General features: G+C 37.5%; 1 protein-coding gene across 5 annotated transcripts in view; it reads left to right on the top strand.

Moving 5' to 3' along the window:
- TRPC6 (transient receptor potential cation channel subfamily C member 6) overlaps positions 1-19966 on the top strand; it is a 116494-nt gene that overhangs the window by 78882 nt on the left and 17646 nt on the right. For all 5 annotated transcript variants that reach the window (XM_079930596.1, XM_079930598.1, XM_079930597.1 and 2 more), the window contains 3 exons: positions 6512-6697; positions 8578-8742; positions 14469-14685. In XM_079930596.1, the coding sequence (XP_079786722.1) occupies positions 6512-6697; positions 8578-8742; positions 14469-14685 (568 nt within the window). The remainder of the gene's footprint in view (positions 1-6511; positions 6698-8577; positions 8743-14468; positions 14686-19966) is intronic.

Genomic DNA, 19966 nt, shown 5'->3' with positions numbered 1-19966 from the left:
GAGTGTTATGCCTATGTTTTTCTCTAAGAGTTTTATAGTGTCTTGCCTTACATTTAGGTCTTTAATCCATTTTGAGTTTATTTTTGTGTATGGTGTTAGGAAGTGTTCTAATTTCATTCTTTTACATGTAGCTGTCCAGTTTTCCCAGCATCACTTATTGAAGAGGCTGTCTTTTCTCCATTGTTTATTCTTGCCTCCTTTGTCAAAGGTAAGGTGACCATAAGTGCATGGGTTTATCTATGGGCTTTCTATCCTGTTCCACTGATCTATATTTCTGTTTTGGTGACAGTACCATAATGTCTTGATTACTGTAGCTTTGTAGTATAGTCTGAAGTCAGGGAGCCTGATTCCTCCAGCTCCATTTTTCTTTCTCAAGATTGCTTTGGCTCTTCAGGGTCTTTTCTGTTTCCATACAAATTGTAAAATTTCTTGTTGTAGTTCTGTGAAAAATGCCATTGGTTGTTTGATAGGGATTGTATTGAATTTGTTGATTGCTTCGGGTAGTATAGTCATTTTCACAATGTTGACTCTTCCAATCCAAGAACATGGTATATCTCTCCATCTGTTTGTATCATCTTTGATTTCTTTCATCAGTGTCTTATAGTTTTCTGCATACAGGTCTTTTGCCTCCTTAGGTAGGTTCATTCCTAGATATTTTAATTTTTTTGTTGTTGCAATGGTAAATGGGAGTGTTTCCTTAATTTCTCTTTCTGATTTTTTTGTTGTTAGTGTATAGGTATGCAAGAGATTTCTGTGCATTAATTTTGTATCCTGCTACTTTAACAAATTCATTGATTAGCTCTAGTAGTTTTCTGATAGCATCTTCAGGATTCTCTATGTATAGTATCATGTCATCTGCAAACAGTGACAGTTTTACTTCTTTTCTGATTTGGATTCCTTTTATTTCTTTTTCTTCTCTGATTGTTGTGGCTAAAGCTTCCAAAACTATGTTGAATAATAGCAGTGATAGTGGGCACCCTTGTCTTTTTCCTGATCTTAGTGGAAATGGTTTCAGTTTTTCACCATTGAGAATGATGTTGGCTGTGGGTTTAATGTGTCATTTAAAACTTGTGTTTCCTTGGGCTTCCCTGGTGGCACAGTGGTTGAGAGTCCGCCTGCTGATGCAGGAGACATGGGTTCGTGCCCCAGTCCGGGAAGATCCCACATGCCACAGAGCGGCTGCGCCCGTGAGCCATGGCCGCTGGGCCTGCGCGTCTGGAGCCTGTGCTCCGCAACAGGAGAGGCCACAACAGTGAGAGGCCCGCGTACAGCAAAAAGAAAAAAAAAACAAAATAAAAAAAACTTGTGTTTCCTTATTTATTTTCATTTGGGTTGATCTGTCTGTTGGTGTAAGTGGGATGTTAAAGTCCACTACTATTATTGTCTTACTGTTGATTTCCCCTTTTGGTTGTATTGATTTCCCCTTTTATGGTTGTTAGCATTTCCCTTATGTATTGAGGTGTTCCTATGTTGGATGAATAAATATTTACAATTGTTATATCTTCTTCTTGGATTGATCTCTTGATCATTATGTAGTGTCCTTCCTTGTCTCTTAAAATAGTCTTTATTTTAGAGTCAGTTTTTCTGATATGAATCTTGCTACTCCAACTTGCTTTTGATTTCCATTTGCATGGAATATCTTTTTCCATCCCCTCACTTTCAGTCTGTATGTGTCCCTAGATCTGAAGTGGGTCTCTTGTAGACTGCATATATGCAGGTCTTGTTTTTGTATCCATTCAGCCAGTCTGTGTCTTTTGGTTGGAGCCTTTAATCCATTTACATTTAAGGTAATATTTGATATGTATGTTTCTATTACCATTTTCTTAATTGTTTTGAGTTTGTTTTTATAGGTCTTTTTCTTGTCTTTTATTTCCTTCCTAGAGAAGTTCTTTTAGCATTTGTTGTAAAGCTGGTTTGGTGGTGCTGAATTCTCTTAACTTTTGCTTGTCTGTGAAGCTCTTGATTTCTCTGTCAAATCTGAATGAGATCCTTGCTGGGTAGAGTAATTTTTGTTGTAGTTTTTTCCCCTTCATCACTTTAAATATATCTTGCCACTCCCTTCTGGCTTGCGGAGTTTCTGCTGAAAGATCAGCTGTTAACCTTATGGGGATTCCCTTGTATGTTATTTCTTGCTTTTCCCTTGCTGCTTTTAATATTTTTTCTTTGTGTTTAATTTTTGTTAGTTTGATCAATATGAGTCTTGGCATGTTTCTCCTTGGGTTTATCCTGTATGAGACTCTCTGCACTTCCTGAACTTGATTGACTATTTCCTTTCCCATGTTAGGTAAGTTTTCAACTAAAATCTCTTCAAATATTTTCTCAGACCCTTTCTTTTTCTCTTTTTCTGGGATGCCTATAATTTGAATGTTGGTTCACTTAACGTTGTCCCAGAAGTCTCTGAGACTGTCCTCCATTCTTTTCATTCCATTTCTTTATTCTGCTCTGCGGCAGTTATTTCCACCATTCTATCTTACAGCTCATTTATCCGTTCTCCTGCCTCAGTTATGCTATTGATTCCTTCTAGAGTATTTTTAATTTTAGCTATTGTGTTGTTCATTACTGTTTGTTTGCTCTTTAGTTCTTCTAGGTCCTTGTTAAACATTTCTTGTATTTTCTCTATTCTATTTCCAAGATCATCTTTACTATCATTACTCTGAGTTCTTTTTCAGGTAGTTTGCCGATTTCTTCTTCATTTTTTTGATCTTGTGGGTTTTTATCTTGCTCCTTTGCCTGCAAGATATTTCTCTGTCTTCTCATTTTGTCTGATTTACAGTATTTGAGGTCTCCTTTCCCTAGGCTTCAGGTTCATAGTTCCTCTTCCTGCTTTTCTCTTCCCGCAGTGGAGAGGTTGGTCCAGTGGCTTGTGTAGGCTTCCTGATGGGAGGGACTGGTACCTGTGTTCTGGTGGGTGGAGCTGAGTCCTTCCCTCTGCTGAGCAGGGCTATGTCAGGTGGTGTGTTTTGGGGTGTCTGTGACTTTAGTATGACTTTAGGTAGTCTGTGTGCTGATGGGTGGGTTTGTGTTCCTGTCTTTTTTGTTGTTTTGTGTGAAGCATACAGCGCTGGGAACTGCTGGCATTTGGGTGGAACAAGGTCTTGGATTCAGATAGAGGCCTCCGTGAGAGCTCTTGGCAATTAATCTTCCCTGGGGCCAGGAATTCTCTAGTGGTCCAGCTTCCTGGACTCACTGCTCCCACCCCAAAGCCTCAGACCCAACTTCCAGTCGAGGAACCAAGACCCCGCAAGTCACTCATTCCCACAATAAAGGGGATTTAAAAAAAGAAAGACTAACAAAACCCCAGACAAATGGTAAAAAGTAAAATCAAACAAAAACAGCAAGGAAACACACACACATACAAAAGAAATAAAAATAGAACCAAATAAAACAAAAAACAAAGAACAACCAGACAAATAGAGGAACTCAAAGGCGAAATCAAACAATTAGGATCAAAACTAACAAAACCACAAAACCAAAGCAGTGTGCCAACTGAAGAATAAAGTAAGGAAACAGAACCGATAAAAAGGATTAAAAAAATAATAATAAAATAAAAGGGAAAAAACACAAGACAACAGAAAAGCAAAGTAGAAATGGAAATATTTTTAAAATAAATAATATATTAAGGAAAAAGAAGAGGAATAAAAATAAGGGAAAAGAACACAGAACAGGAAAGCAAAGTAAAAATAGAAATATATATTTAAGAAAGTTATAAAACATGAAGATCCCAAAAGACTAAATTAAAAAAAATAAAACTAAAACAATAACAACAAACAAACAAAAAAAGAAAGAAAAAGAACCAAACAAAAAAGCCAGAACCAACAACAGAATGAATGAAAACATGATAAAATTCTTAGTAATAATTATGTTTCCCTGGGGTCTCCACTGTAAGTGTCCTTGCACATGCAGTGAGACACAGCCCACTTCTGCCTCTCCAAGAGGCCCTCCTCTGCCTCTGGGCTGGTCTCTGGACTTGCTGGGGGCCCTGTGGGAACCACTCAGACTCTGATTGGGCCCAATTCCTGTGTGTGCTTGCCCCCAAAGTCCACAGCTGCCAGAGCTAGACTGTTTTCATTTGTGGGAACACTCATAGTCTACTCAGATATTCCATAGACACAGGGTCTACCTAGCTGATCACGGGGATTTAATCTGCAGCTTGAACAGCTGATGGAAAGATTTTTGATCTTCTTCCTTAGTCACCCTGTTCCTGAGGTTCAGCTTTGGTTTTATCCCCACCTCTCTCCTGTGGTCCACCCACAGGAGTCTGGTCCTGAGGCTGCCTTGGAGCTCTTGGGTCTTCCCCTGTGAGGACGGGGTGCAGAGGTGGTATGGCTGCTTGGATCACAGGACCCCTGGTGGCACCAAATGCACAGGGAAGCTGGTGGCCATGGGCACAAGAGATATGGCCCAAGTGAGGGCCTTTTCTGGTGCTCAGCATAAGGCATGTGAGGGCCAGCCGTGAGAAGGCTTCTTTTATTGGTGCCGGTGTGTGGGGAGAGAGAGGTTACAGTAGCGGCTCCTCCCCCTGCAATAGCGCCCTGTTTCCATGGCAGTCCAGTCTTCCTCCATAGGCATTCCCTGCTGCAGATTTCCTCTCTTCCGTCCCCTCAGTTTGTCTCCCCACAGCCAACAGCAGTTCTCACTCCAGGTCTATTCTCCAATCCCCACAGTCCAGCTCCCAGCCCCCTTGAACACCTGTGAACACACATCCCAGTCTGGGGCACATAGGGCTGTGGTACAGACCACCTGTATATTTCTCACTCTGTCCCATCTGCCGTAGATCGGCCACTTCACCCTCTTCTGACAGCCTCAAATGCTTTTCCCTTCTGTCCCAGTTGATTTCCCTGTTGGAGTGGGGGTTTCCCTGAATTTGGGGATCTCTCCTCTGCTTCAGCTCCCTTGCCCCGAGGTGCATGTCCCATCCCACTTCCTCTCCTCCTCCTTCTCCCTCCTTTTTTTCATCCTACCCAGTTATTCAGGGACCTTTATAGTCCCTTCTGGTGTTGAAGGTCTTCTGCTAGTGTTCAGCTGGTATTCTGGGAGAATTGTTGCATCTGTAGATGTATTCCTGATGCATCATGGGGAGAGATGAACTGCATGTCCTCCTACTCCTCTGCTATCTTAACTCCCCCTGCAAGGAATCTTTTTATCCTACAACACAATGGTGGCTTCAAGATGGAGGAGACAACTAATTCTGAACCTACAAAGCTGGCTTTAAGAGTAAACTCTGCCATGGAGGCAGTGACCTCAAGGGACCTTAGTTTTGTTTTGTTTTGTTTTGTTTTGTTTTGTTTTGTTTTTCGGTACGTGGGCCTCTCACTGTTGTGGCCTCTCCTGTTGTGGAGCACAGGCTCCGGACGTGCAGGCTCAGCGGCCATGGATCATGGGCCCAGCCACTCCGCGACATGTGGGATCTTCACGGACCGGGGCACGAACCCGTGTCCCCTGCATGGGCAGGCGGACTCTCAACCACTGCGCCACCAGGGAAGCCCGGGACCTTAGTTTTTTGATGTGTAAAATGGGACTAGTATTTCCCTGGCTTGCCTCCCAGTTCTTCATAGATCAAAATAGAGAAGCATTCTACAAAAAGACAAAGTGGCATAATTCTTACAGGCAAAGGGTTTAGAGCAAAACAGGGTTACGTTTAAAGCCTCATTTTGATACTTGGTGACTGCATGATCTTGAACATATTATTTAACCTAAGTGATCAAGGCAACTGTGAAGATTAAATGATATGATCCACTTGGAATGCAACAAGTTCTAGCTAATAGGTTTTCTTTATTAACATTGGGTTATAAATGGCCTTATTTCAATGTAAGAGAATAAAGAGGAAGGAAATATCAAAGACCTGAATGAAGATATGAATGCATGGTGTATGTAAGTTCAAAATGAGTTTTTGGTGTTTAAATAAGATCTGTACTCTCTAAATCCTCCCAAAATACCATTAGTTCATCAGCAGTAAATTACAGTGAAAGCATTTTCATTAAATTTCCTTTTCTCCAAAGAAGAATCTCAATTTGCAGACTTTATATTAGATCTTGTCTTTTGACCCTGTGTTTGGTACATAAAATTCCTCAGTAACAATTTAGTAAATAGATAAGTGATATATGTTTGCTTTTGTCTAGCAAATATATATTACGTGCCTAGCTGATGAAGTTATGAACATAAGAGCTATATGTATGCAAAATAGTATGAGCATGCCGTGGGAAATGTTGCTTACTTTATATTTCTCCTGAATCAGCAGATGAGTTTGGCACAGTGCAGTACTTTTTGATAACTTTGGTTATGTTTTAGACAAATTTCCTCTTTCAGAATATAAAGAAAATCTTTATTGTGCTAAGATATTTCAGAGATCGCTCAGCAGAACAGCAATTGAAGATGTTAAAAGAATAGTAAACCTAAAAATAGAGTTTTTTTCCTCTACAGACCATCAAATCACTGATAAATTCTGCAGCATAACATAGTAAAATTTGCTACTTCTACATTATTGTTTTTTGCTTTGCTTTGTCTTTCCTAGAATGACTACAAAAAACTGTCAATGCAGTGCAAAGATTTTGTTGTTGGACTCCTCGATCTGTGCAGAAATACCGAAGAAGTAGAGGCCATTCTGAATGGGGATGTTGAAATACACCACAGTGGTGGAGATCACGGTCGTCCAAATCTCAGCCGTTTAAAACTTGCCATTAAATATGACGTAAAAAAAGTAAGGTCAGGCCTGAAGCCCCTTTTACATTATTTCAGTTTTTATTGGTGCTAAATCAGGATGAAGGGTTGGCATAATTAGATTGAGCTGTTTTTTTCTAATTAATTGCACTAGGTAGGCTCTCTAACAATTCTAAGTGCCTGGTTGTGAGGCATTTAACCTACACTAATGCCAGTCTTTAAAACCTAGACTTGTTTATGCAGTGATTGACACTTTCTTTTACTTAACTAATGATACAAAAATGACTTTGTGTGTTCAAACTACAAGGCATTTGTTATAGGATAGGAACATCATTATTTAAGACCCAACTCGGTTTTCCCATTTGTTAATATATTCCAATTCCAGACCAATGCCTTCTATTCCTTCTTTAGAGCATTTGAATCTCCTTCATCTTTATTTGTGGAGTATTTTTATTTCTGTCTTCATGTGGTGCCCCCTATCCTTGACTGCTTTCTTAGGTTATGTAAGATATCTTAAAAAAAAACAGTTTTTAAAGGTAGGTTTTCTAATAAAAGTAACACAGACTTATGGTAAGCTTTCAAACAATATAGACATGCCCTCTTTCTGTCTTCTCAATTCTTAATGGAGAGTGGTTAATCAATATTATATTTCTCTCCATAAATTTATACCTTGGACATCTTCACATATCAGTCCACTTAATCTTTTCAAAGGCTGCATATCGTTATGTTTATTTATATTGTTATGTTCATTTAGTCAGTTTACTATTTAAGGGTGTTTATTATTTTCCTTATTTTTTTTGTTATTTCAAAACATTTGCTAAATTTCCCTTCAAAAAATGTACACCAGTTTACACATGTCAACAGTATGTGAGAGGGATTATTTCTTCCACTCATAATGGGTATTATTATTTTTTTATTTTTTTAAAATAGATCTTTATTGGAGTATAATTGCTTCACAATACTGTGTTAGTTTCTGTTGCACAACAAAGCGAATCAGCCATATGCATACACATGTCCCCATATCCCCTCCCTCTTGAGCCTCCCTCCCATCCTCCCTATCCCACCCCTCTAGGTCATCGCAAAGCACTGAGCCGATCTCCCTGTGCTACATAATGGGTATTATTAAACCCTACCATTCTGAGAAGACAAACATTGTATCTTGATTTAATTATCTTCCAGGTTAACCATCCTTAAGAAACATTTTTAGTTCCTTTATATAACCTGTCCTTTGTCTAATTTTTAATATTCTTTACCAATTGTTATTTTGAGTTGTTGCTTTTTGTATATTAAATAATGCAGCTCTCTGTCATATATAGGGTTCATTTGTAAGCAATAAATATGTAAGAATAAAAAATTCTGAAAAATTAAGAGTGAAATTTAATTATAAAGTTTTCTTAATTGAAAGAGTTTATGGTGCAGGAATAAAAAGAAATATCAGTAGAATAGAATAGGCAGTCCAGAAAAAGACCCATATGCAATGGGAGCCTAGTATAAAATAAGTTTAGCATTTTAGGTCAGTGCAGAAAAGGTCGTATACTTTAAAAAAAAAGTATTTAGACATCTGATCTAGCAGGATCTTTATATCACTCCTTCTAGATGGAAAAAACATATAATCATAAAAGTCCTTTTGTAAAATATTGATGAATCATTTTCCAATATTAAATTTCCAAAATTTGTTTGTGCTTTGAAAGAAAACCCATTAGTCATAAAGCAAAAGTTGGAATCTTTGAATTTATGTAATACATATTAGAACCCCCTGCCATCTTGCTTAATACCTGCCTGCTAGATATTTTACATTTGTTCTTTAATTCTAACAATATTTTTCATGGGCAAGAACAGAACATAATATTAGAATGCAAGAAAAGAGTTTATGCTGAATCTTTAAGCAAGCTGTTAAATGTTTTGTCGCTCCCCTGCTAGTTTGTAGCTCATCCAAACTGTCAACAGCAGCTTCTGTCCATATGGTATGAGAACCTTTCCGGTTTGCGGCAGCAGACCACGGCAGTCAAGTTTCTTGTGGTCCTCGCCGTTGCCATCGGACTGCCTTTCCTGGCTCTCATTTACTGGTTTGCTCCATGCAGCAAGGTATGTCTGTGAAGCCTGCACCTCTGTTATCTCCTAGAAGTGTATCTGGTTTATATATCAGAGCCAGTTAAGCAAAGAAAATTCTATTTCCCAAATAAAAATTTCAGGGAAGTCAGAGTTGGGTTTAAATAATCTTATTGTTTTTACTATTATAAAAATAACATATATTTGCTATAAGAAATAATGAAAGCAATGGAAAGAGAAAATTCACCTGTAATATTACCACTGTTAATATGCGAAAGAAAACCTCAGTATATTTCCTATTTGTCTTCTCTCTAGTTACACCTATGCATATATTTTTACATTTTTGATGAGGTATGCATTGAGTAGATATCTCAAATAACACCCTAAAAGAACATGTTTTCTTTTGTTATTTCTCCTCTGGCAAAATTTGAGATGAAAATTTTTGTTTTGTATTTATTTTAACGAATATGACCAGATAAATCTTAATATAAATAAAGGGCAATTGTGTAAATATTACTATAATGCTTGTTTCAATGAAGACTATTTGTTTTAAGGACAGAGTACATTGTAACCTGACAACAAAGATAGCCTGTTTTTTAGGTTTTTTTTGTTTTTTGCAAACTCTGCCCAGGATTTGATGAAATTAATTTGTTCAGATGGACCTAGCCTTTCATCAGTGTGACCGAAGAAGTTTGGAAAATGTTGACCTGTCATTCTGTTAACAGGCATAGAGATTTGTCTGCCCTGCATTGCCAACAATCTTATTCTGCATGTTTTTGAAGCCACATTTCTGGAATTGTCAAAGTTTCAACTCTTAGAGTCAGACTGAAATAACTCTAAAGCTATGTGACTGAAATGTCTGCTGGACCACCTATTTATGTGCCATGTCGATATGCCAGTTGAATCACTTGCTGTTGTTAAATCTGGGCATGACTCATTTTCAAATATTTGTAACATGTGGGCGCAAAGACATATATCACCATTACCTACATATTTTCTTATTATTATTACTTAGTCATATATTTGGTGCTTTAACCTTATAGGAATGTTATTAAGTGGCTTATGGTAGGAAGCTGGTGCAAAGCCTTACATAGTGGGAACTTCATAATTACTTCCATTGATGATGATAGGAACTGCTGGAAACTTGGCATTTTCTCCTGAGGGTAAAATCTGTCATTATAAATGTTTTTCCCTTAAATATATAAGGCCAAAAGTTGGCCTTATATATTTATAAGTAAATTATAAAGGAGGAAAATAAAATGAAAATAGTTATATTTACTAGAATTAGAAATTTATAGCATGGATTTTTTTCTAGGAAGTTAAGATTTTTCTTTTCTTCCCTTTTTCATAGGAATGACAGATTTCACTTTGAAAAAAGAATTAATTCTCCTTACTAGAACATAAGCTACATCTATGTATGTAGTCTCTGTTCTGCTTCTACTCACATTTCCTGGGTCTTCAGAGATTTAACCTGAATTACAAGTTGGGGGAAAAAGTGGGGGGGGGCGTTCTGAATTATCCTTGTTATTACTCTGTGATCAGTTAAATTATAATATCTCTTCTAAGGTGAATAATTGTGCCTCCCCATATCCAGTGAGTTCAAAAGCATAATGCCTTCCAGAGTGTTTGGTGTTTTGACAGACTAGTTTTGGCAGTCCTTAGAGTTGCACATTTCTTAAATTTTGATTGAATCCTAATTAAACCTGATTTCCTTCACTATTTCTTCTTTCCTGGCCATGTTTTCCACCCTCGTTTATGAACCCTGAGGCAAATAATCAAATTAAAAGGACACTGTCAAGGACACTGTATTTTTTTTCATATGTAAAATCTATTTTACTGTTATTTAATGTTTGAAGCATGATGATAAAATCTATTTTACATTTTTCCCTTTGGTAATATATATAAATATTATTTACAGTATAGAGAATTGATTTTTTTAAACGGGGGGAGATTGCTCAAGCTATATTGATGCTTTTATTTAAAATATTATTTAAAATATTAAAAAATTCCAAAGCATCCATGAAAATTAAGCGAGATCAAATTGCAGGCATATGCACCTTGACAGAGTCCTTGTTTCTATTTAAAGTTTGGTTTTCTTTCCTCAAGTCTGCTCTTTTCTTTAAGAAATTCTTTTTGTCCTTACTTGTTCTCTTTTTCCACCATAACCCAAATGTGTTTTATACTCATTATAGTAAAAATAGGTCATGCTGTGATTTCAAATCATTTTGACTTAAGCTATCTTCAACATTTTCTGCTACTATTGGTATTTGATAGTTATTTGATCATCAGTAAATACTTAAAAAGAGTATGGTATAATATTTAAAAGCAGGTATTTCTTTCAGTCATTTTTCCAGGTACATCAGTTTTTCACCTTGTTCAATTTTTCTTTACAGTTATTTTTTAGAAATCTGTTTACATCACAGAATATATAGATGACAAATTTTACTAAAATGAATAACTCACTTCAGTTCCTAAAGTCCATTGAGTGGTACCAGAATCTCCTTTAGTTTAAAGAGAAACACAACTCTCAGTGATTTGTAATAAGAAATAGAAGATATGATTATCCAAACACACCACTTTAGTTTCCTGTCAACCATCTTTTTGTTTGTTTATGTGTTTGTTTTTTTAAATTTTATTTATTTATTATTATTTTTTAAACATCTTTATTGGTGTATAATTGCTTTACAATGATGTGTTAGTTTCTGCTTTATAACAAAGTGAATCAGCTATACATATATTCCCATATATCCTCCCTCTTGCGTCTCCCTCCCACCCTCCCTATCCCACCCCTCTAGGTGGTCACAAAGCACCGAGCTGATCTCCCTGTGCTATGCGGCTGCTTCCCACTAGCTATGTATTTTACGTTTGGTAGTATATATTTAGTAAGCAACAAAAGTACCTGGTTTGATTCCCTTCTCTCCCTTCCGAATAAAATAAAGGAGTCATATTGTGTAAGAACCAGGAACCCAGGGAAGAAGGAAGGTGAGGCAGGTCAGGAGTAAGGGGCAGATCAGATACCATGCCCTGAATAACTGAACGTTGACTTTAGATGTGTCCAGACAGCTGAACTCAAGTTCCAGACCTCTCAGGCTTGAGGCACACTCTAATGTGCGTAGCTTTATTCTCACCCCGTTTTACGTCTCCAGCCTTTTCTCTTCTCCTTCTCCTATTTTAATTTGTGCTCTCTTGAGTTTTTCGTAATTTTGTATTTTGAAGGCCACCTCTGATTCTCTCCTGAACAAAACAGGGAATAAATAAGTTTTCCATAGATTTTACTACTAATAGTCAATGCCCCAATCCCAGTTTTCCACAACAGTCAAATAAACTGAGAACTTTAAAAAATTGGTTTAATATTTATAATAATAGCTCTTTTCACCAGGAAGATATTGAACCTTGCAATAAATGATTAAATAAATCTTGTACACTTGATTAAATCTTATATAAAACATGATTAAATAGCCATGATTACAATAAATTGCATATAAAGCAAATGTAGAATTAAAATTGTATATGTGGCACACCATAGAAAAAGAAATTAAAGTCGCATTAATGTTCAGTTTTTAATAGTCCATATTTTTTTAGAAAACATTGCTAAGGACAATAGGCAAGAGAAAAATCAAGCCTACTTTCTCTCCCATTTGTTTTAACTTTATTTGAGAGTTCTATTTAAACAAGATCTTAAAAAAACACAGAAAGTACTCTTTGATTCAATCTAATGAGCATTTACTTATGGAAGTATGGTTTTTGGACAACGTTTTTACAGCAACCTTTTACAAAGTAACCTTGGATTGGGCCTGCAATATATCTAACTGTATAGATCCATTGGCTTAAAACTAGATAGATAGAGCAGTTGATCTATTGATCTAGATAAACACACACACACACACACACACACACGCATGCATGCACACACATACACACCCTGATATTCTGCCTGACCTAAGATTCTAAATATCAAGAGAGAAGGGACTAAACTATGTGATTCATCCTAGCTCTAACTTTTATGATTTTGAAAACCATATAGACAGATAAAGTGTGTAGGAACAGAGAACATTGATTGCATTCCTTCCATTATAGCATTTAGCTTTTTAAAATCTTAGAACCGTTTGTTCTCTAAGAATTTACATATATATGTACTTCAGTGAGAAAATATGAACTTGTTTTGTAAACCAAATAGAAACATTAACTCAAACAAGTATGCCTGGGTTCAGATTCCAGCTCTACCACTTATAAGCTGTGTGACCTTTAAGCTAGTTTCTGGACCTCACTTCCTCAGTTTCTTCATCCATAAAATGGGCATTTCAGCAGCATATACCGCTTTGTATTGTAATTATATCATGGAATTAACAGGGTAAAGCACTTAAAACAGTACATAAAAGTACTGGCCAAGTGTTGGTGGTATTATTAATTTTTACATTTTTCTGTAATAATAAGCTCGTTTGAAAAGCTGTCGAAAGCTATTGGCCCTCTCCTAAGAAAAAATTCTTGCATACTTGTATTTGAGTTTTGTTAACCATTACAGGGGATACACAGAGCCCTTGAGACACATCCTGGGCACACACCATCCCTCTGCCCCAGCTAGGATTCGTGCATCTCAGATGGAAATGATTCCTGTACTATAGATGCACAAGAACTTTTATTGTCTCCGTATTTCATATGAAGAATCTGACTTTCACATAATTTAGGAAATTCACTCATTGCTACTCAGCTAATGAGGGAATGAAACTGGAACCTGAACCTAAAATGTGTTGGTTATGTGACCAGAGAGGTATGTAATTGCCAATCTGCATTTCTTACCACACTGATGCAATTCTAGCCAAAAAACCCCACAAAACTTTTTTTTAAACCTTTTCCCGAAGCCTATGAACAGCAAATATAAAGTGATTTCCAATAGGCTTCTGCAAATATAAAAAACAGTTTGAAGACCCTACAGCCACCCTTACAAACTGCTCACATTGAGTCCCTGTTTCCAGCCTCTGCACCTGAAACCCACCCCCTACTTGGTTTCTGTCGCCTGGGCCAGCTCCAGTGAATTCACCCATTCTTCCTCAAAACTCCCTTCCCAACGCGAGACCAAATGTTTTAACCTTTTGCTCCTATCCCATATTTAAAGATTTAGAGACGTTAAAAAAAAAAAAAGACACTTGGACTTTTTTCAATCCAGTGTCATTCCAGGACGTCTTTCCAGTACGTGATGGGAACTGCCTTGCTGTCCCGTCCTGGGCTGGGAGTTCTCTTCTTGGTACTCCTGACTCTTACTCCATTTACAGCATCACTTGAAGCCTGATTTGCACCCATGTCAGTGAAATGCACATGAGGACAACAAGCAGACAAACATCAACCAAGGGTGTATACACTGTAAAGCAGATTCAGGTTAATATTTTCATTGCTGCTTCCTCAATACTTCACACCCACTAAATTAGTTTTCTTTTTATGAGTAATGGTGATACTATGCTCTGCCTTTTGTCATTATTATATTCATAAAATATTTTGTCAGTAATATCTTAAGAACTTAAATAACATTTAATAGAAATTAATTTATTTAACTATCAATCCAGAATATCAGCATATGTAGCTGAGCAACATGACCAAAATTTTATATCAGCATAAGGAATTATTTTTCTATTATTAGTTATATAAAGGTACATAATTATCTTAGGACAAGATTGGAGTGCACAGATATTTATTCTTGTGTATACGCATGTGTGTTTTGCAAAATGTACAGAACAAAGCTAAGATTTTCTTTTGGTGTGTTGTGGCAGATGGGGAAGATAATGCGTGGCCCATTCATGAAGTTTGTAGCACATGCAGCCTCCTTCACCATTTTTCTGGGGCTACTAGTCATGAATGCAGCTGACAGATTTGAAGGCACCAAACTCCTTCCTAATGAAACCAGCACAGATAATGCAAAACAGCTGTTCAGGATGAAAACCTCCTGCTTCTCATGGATGGAGATGCTCATTATTTCCTGGGTAATAGGTAAAGACTGATTTTTCTGTCATCACTTATTTTTACAGCCTTAGCAGTAGGACTGAATGACACTGATTCCCTCACACATCAGTTATACAGATGTATACAGCATGATACAATGTTCCACATAGCATGTTTTTTTGTTGTTGTTTTTAAAGCACAGTTATCTTGGGTTCATTATCAGTACCACAGTCTTCTCACATGTCACGTGCTTTTTAGATTTCTAAGAAAAACTCAGGAAGAAAATGAACAGGATAGTATGAATCAAACCTTGCCAGTGACGAAAAACTGCCATTCATGTTTTAGGAGAGCTGTGACTTCAAGTTTAAAAATAACCACATGATTTTATGTTGCAATTTAATAGGAACTGAAGGTAGTAGCCACTCACATCTATTGAACATTTGTTATGTACCAAGAACTGTTCAAATCACTTTACATACATCATATCACACACTCTGTTTGTGCCTTAGTGGTCCAATCTGTCATATAATAATGTCTACACTACAGCATTAATGTGAAGATTAAGTAATTTGCTTTAGATCTCCCAGATGTTAAGTGATACAGAGGGAATGTGGTCTTAATTACTATGCTATTTATCTTTAGAATCACTCATCCATATGGCTTGTCATTAAATATAATGCAAATGAAAGATATTTCAATTGGATATTTATGAATGAATAAAGTCAGTAGCTATTACCTACCTAATAGCTGTCTAACAAAGTGCCCTCATTAGATAATGAGGATACTGAAGTGAATGAAATGCAGTCTTTATAGTCAAGGAAGTTAGGTCTGGGGGGAGGGGACAGGTCAATAAGTAAATCAATAAAGAAAACCTATGTGACACATACTGTAACTGAGGAGCTATTAGGGTGTTATGAACACACATGGATTGGGCATCTAAATCTGAATGGGGTGGGGTATGGATAGGACGAAGGAGGCCTCCCTGAACAGTATGTTCAATCTGAGACTTTGAAGATAAGGACATGTTAATCCTACAGAGTGTTTATGGGGAGTAAGGACACTACGAGGTATGGATGCAAAATGTTAGATGCAAAGGTGTGACTTCATGCATAGTCAGGGCCTTATGAAGATCGCTGAAACTTTATCCACAGCCTGGCTGCTCCCAGGGGTTGCAAAGGTCGACAGCTGGCACCTCATTTGCAAAGTCATGTGTTAGGTCCGGCTATAATGCAGGTTCACTTATGGATGTGGGTGATGGGAGATAAGGGTGGTGACATGGCCAGAGGATGATTTTCAGCTGTTGGTGATGTGATCCATCACATTTTAGAAAGATCACAGTGGTTGTGAGGTAGAGGGTGGCTTTGGGGAGGAGTGAGTGTGGAGGCTGAGAGACAATTGAAGTGATCCCTGTGAGGAACATGGTGCCAGAAGTCAGGGCGTGGGGAAAGGAGTTGAGAGCTTCTTAAAAGATACGCTTCAAATAACTTGGTGATGTATTGTACATGGAAAGGGAGAACTGTGGATTCTGCCTTGGATTACTAGGTGGTGACTGCAAGTCTCTAGGAAGAAGAATATAGAGGGAAGATCATGCTTGAGACTGGGAGAATGAAAAGCTGGTAGGTAAGTTTGGGTTGTGATTGACTTTGAAGTGCCCATGGGATTTCCAGTTGAAGATGTCCGCTAAAATGCAACCCCTGGGAGAAGCCAGGCTGTGGATAAAGTTTCAGCAATCTTCATAAGGCCCTGACTATGCATGAAGTCACCTAGGGTGTAATGTGGAGAGTGTCAAGAGAAGAAGGCCCAAGGAATCTTCATACAAAACCATTGGTAGCCCATAAGCTTGGTTCTCTTTCAGTGATCTGGAGAAGCATCTGCAGTCAGTTTTATATCACTTCTAGGGCAGGGGCTGTCTTCTTGGCTTCCTCATACTGGGGCTGATAGGATGATCCATTGAAATACTACAAAGCACTATACAAATTACCATATGATCGTTTTAAATGCATATGAGGTAATTCAACAGCATTGAGAGTTACTCAAAACTTCTGAATCTCTTCATTTCCTGGAAATGTTCCAAGGAGAAATATAGTGTTTTAACATGTGAATTGCATCACTGAAGTAAACCTTAGATAAAGAAGAGTTTGATTTTCCACTTTTTCTTTTCGAATTTAATTGATATTTACCTTATAACATAATGCTATAAGAAATAAATTACATTTCATTTTGAATATTTGATTTAAAATAAGAATAATCATTTGGACATTGCCTTTACCTCAAGCTAAGAGCCTATATGTTATAGGTTTTGTTTTATGTTAGTATGTTTAAAGTACATATTACAGCACTTGGCACATAGGAAATGTTTAATAAATTTCAGATAACTATGATTACTATTAAACTCTTCATTAAGAGTTCATGTGTTTTATATGGAAGTGCTATTTCCTACTGAAAACATATTAAGCAAGATATGACACTTCAGTTCAAGATTAAACTTTGAAAACATTAAATTTTATGTAAGAGGATTAAATACAATGAATGCACATTTTATTCTTTATCAAAACTAATTGACTCTCCTCATACTAATATTTTAATATAAACATTGGAAGTTTTTCCTTTTTCACTTGGAAACCTAAACCAAGAATGTTAACTTTTAATTTTATGAATAAAAGCCGTTTCCTTGGAACAACTGGCTGGATAACCTTTACGGTTGAGATTCAGAGATGATCTTACAGCATTCATTTAAAGGGAAGACAAGGAACAACTCAGAATGGACAGCTGATACTTTGTAGCATATGTTAGACTCCTGGTTCAATTTCTGACACTGGTATTTATTTTTCTTTTTGAAGTTATTCTTGAAAGACAGTTGCTGTACTTTCTGGAAATATTAATAAGAAGTGGACTAGTTAGGTCAAGATGCTAGTTGGCTTGAGGGAAAAGACTGACATTATTGGTCACAGAAAGCAAATTTATATAATTTTTAGTAGACAAAATGTTGAAAGGCTGGATGATGGAATTGACATTCCAGGAGATCTTGACAAGGCTGAAGGGCAAGCTGAAACCAATGAGAAGTGTAGCAGGAACACAGGGAGGGGGGAGACACGCTTGATGACGCTTCACCTAAGGAGCACTTTTTAACTTAACATCACACTAACAGTGTGAGCTGCTGAGGAAGCAAATGCAATGCTGGATTGACCCTTCAACAGAAGGAGAGGACTGCAGGCAAGGGCCGTAATCACATTCCTGCTCCACACTCTGGCCACATCCCATCTGCAGGCAATTGGCAAACTAGGGAGCATCACAAATTGAAAGCAACCAGAAAAGGGAGTGGCTCTTCCAGGGAACAGCACTTGTGGGAACTGCAGAAGCTTACTCTGGAGGGTGGAGGTAGGGCAGAACCCTGGGATTGTGGAACCTGAAGTTTAGTTATTTGGAGGGCCCCATTTAGAGAAAAAGAAGACAAAACAGAGCCCTAGGAGGAGCCTGGGCAGATAAGACATCTTGAAGTTTAAATTTTATTAGCTTTGTGGGAAACCTGCCTCTGCTGTAGAAGCATAGATTTAATGAGTGTGCAGGTGTTTGTGCTTTGTTTTATTCTGTTTTGCTTTAAGAAATTTAAAGGCAGAGAGAGCAGACTCATTCTCTTCTCTCAAGGGCAGAATTAGCACTAACAGGTCCACAGTGAAGGGATGCTTCCTAAAAAGTCAACAATGGGATGAGCCGTCTTCAGAAGTAGTCATTCAGGACGAATTCAAGAAGAGGCTCAACCCTGTGGAGAAGTCCCCTGCTTGCTGGAGAAGTTGGACTAGATGGGGGATTTCAATCTATGCTTGGCAGCTCCTGGGGGTCCACAGGGGAAATAAGATGGGAACTCTTCCTTCAAACAGAAGAGTTCGCTCTATCTATTTTATTTTTTAAGCTTTGGTGACATATCATTTTTTACCAAAAACTGTACATCTTAAAGAGAGAGAAGATGGAGAAGTAGGAGGAAGAAGGAGAGAAGTTTTGAAAACAACTAAACGATATGAATTTAAACCGCCCTTTCATTCCTATTCTTCAGTTACTCTAAACTACCCTTTTGTCCTATTGAGGAAGCTGGCAGGAATCCAGGGACCACAAAAAAAGGCTGCCCTCAGATTTTGTTCACCCCTGCTCATAGTTGTGTGCATGCACGTATGTGTTCATGAGTGTACACATGTAGTGTGTCCTGTTTTAAATCTGATCCACTAAAGTATATATGAATTCAATTCTAGTCTCCTCTGAATTTTGAATAATTACAAATAAGTAAGTTGTGGGCTACAGTGAATGATCATTTTGAGAAAAGCACATAGTAAGCTGTTGGAAGAGTGGAGACCATGGCTTTTGTAAACCCCTGAAGAGCTCTACAGTCATTCACATGGCAAGTTGTGATAAAGGTTCATGACAAATGTGGGGACTTGGGGAAGGTGCTTGGTAGGAGAAAGGGGAGAAGATTAATTTCAACTAGGGGACCATGGAGACTTGTTGATGGAGGTAGCCTTTGATGGATTGTTGGAGTTTGGCTTGTATTTCTCCAGATGGCTCTAGGAGGAGGTGGGACATCAGAGCATAGGGATCTAAAGATAATAGGGGTAAAGTAACTTCTTTTTAATAAAGCACGATTTTTCAGATGAAAAAAGAAAATGTGCCAGACATAGGAAATTTTAAATAGTAAATGCTCAATCAATGTTAGTTATTTTTTCAAGTGCCAGGCACTGTGCTGTGCATTTTACATGTGTTATTTAAGTCTCATAACAAACCTGTGAAGTAGGTACAAACTACTATCATCCCCATTTTCCAAATTGAGTTTTAGAAAGTTTAAATAAGTTGCCAAGGATTACACAGCTAATAAGTGGAAGAGCAAAGTCTCAAATCTGCGGCAGTCTAATTCCAAAACCTATGCTCCTTCCTGAGTACCACATTAAGTTTTGGAGTGAATATGCAACATTATTAATAATTCCACCATCAAGAGACAACTACTATTAATATGTTCCTGTAATTATTTCTAGTCTTTTACTATGCTTGTTTGAAACATAAAGTCATACAATATATAACGTTTTTTACTTAGCATGCTTGAATGTTTATGACATAAACATTTTCCAATGTGTATTAGTCCAGGTCCTCCAAGAAGCATATGCAAGACAGGATTTAATGTACAACAATTTTATTAAGGAAATTCCACGTGAGAGAAAATGGGAGAGAACTGAAGAGAGCTGCAAGGGCTGTAAGACGGGGATGCAAGTCTTATCTTGAGGGAAGGAAAGTAGGGTAGAAGTATCCTAGATCTCCATCCAGTCTAAAGAAAGTTTAACAAGGCCGT

This window comes from Stenella coeruleoalba (assembly GCF_951394435.1).
Source record: "Stenella coeruleoalba genome assembly, chromosome: 8".
NCBI lineage: Eukaryota > Metazoa > Chordata > Mammalia > Artiodactyla > Delphinidae > Stenella > Stenella coeruleoalba.
This window is presented reverse-complemented; position numbering and strand designations above follow the sequence as displayed.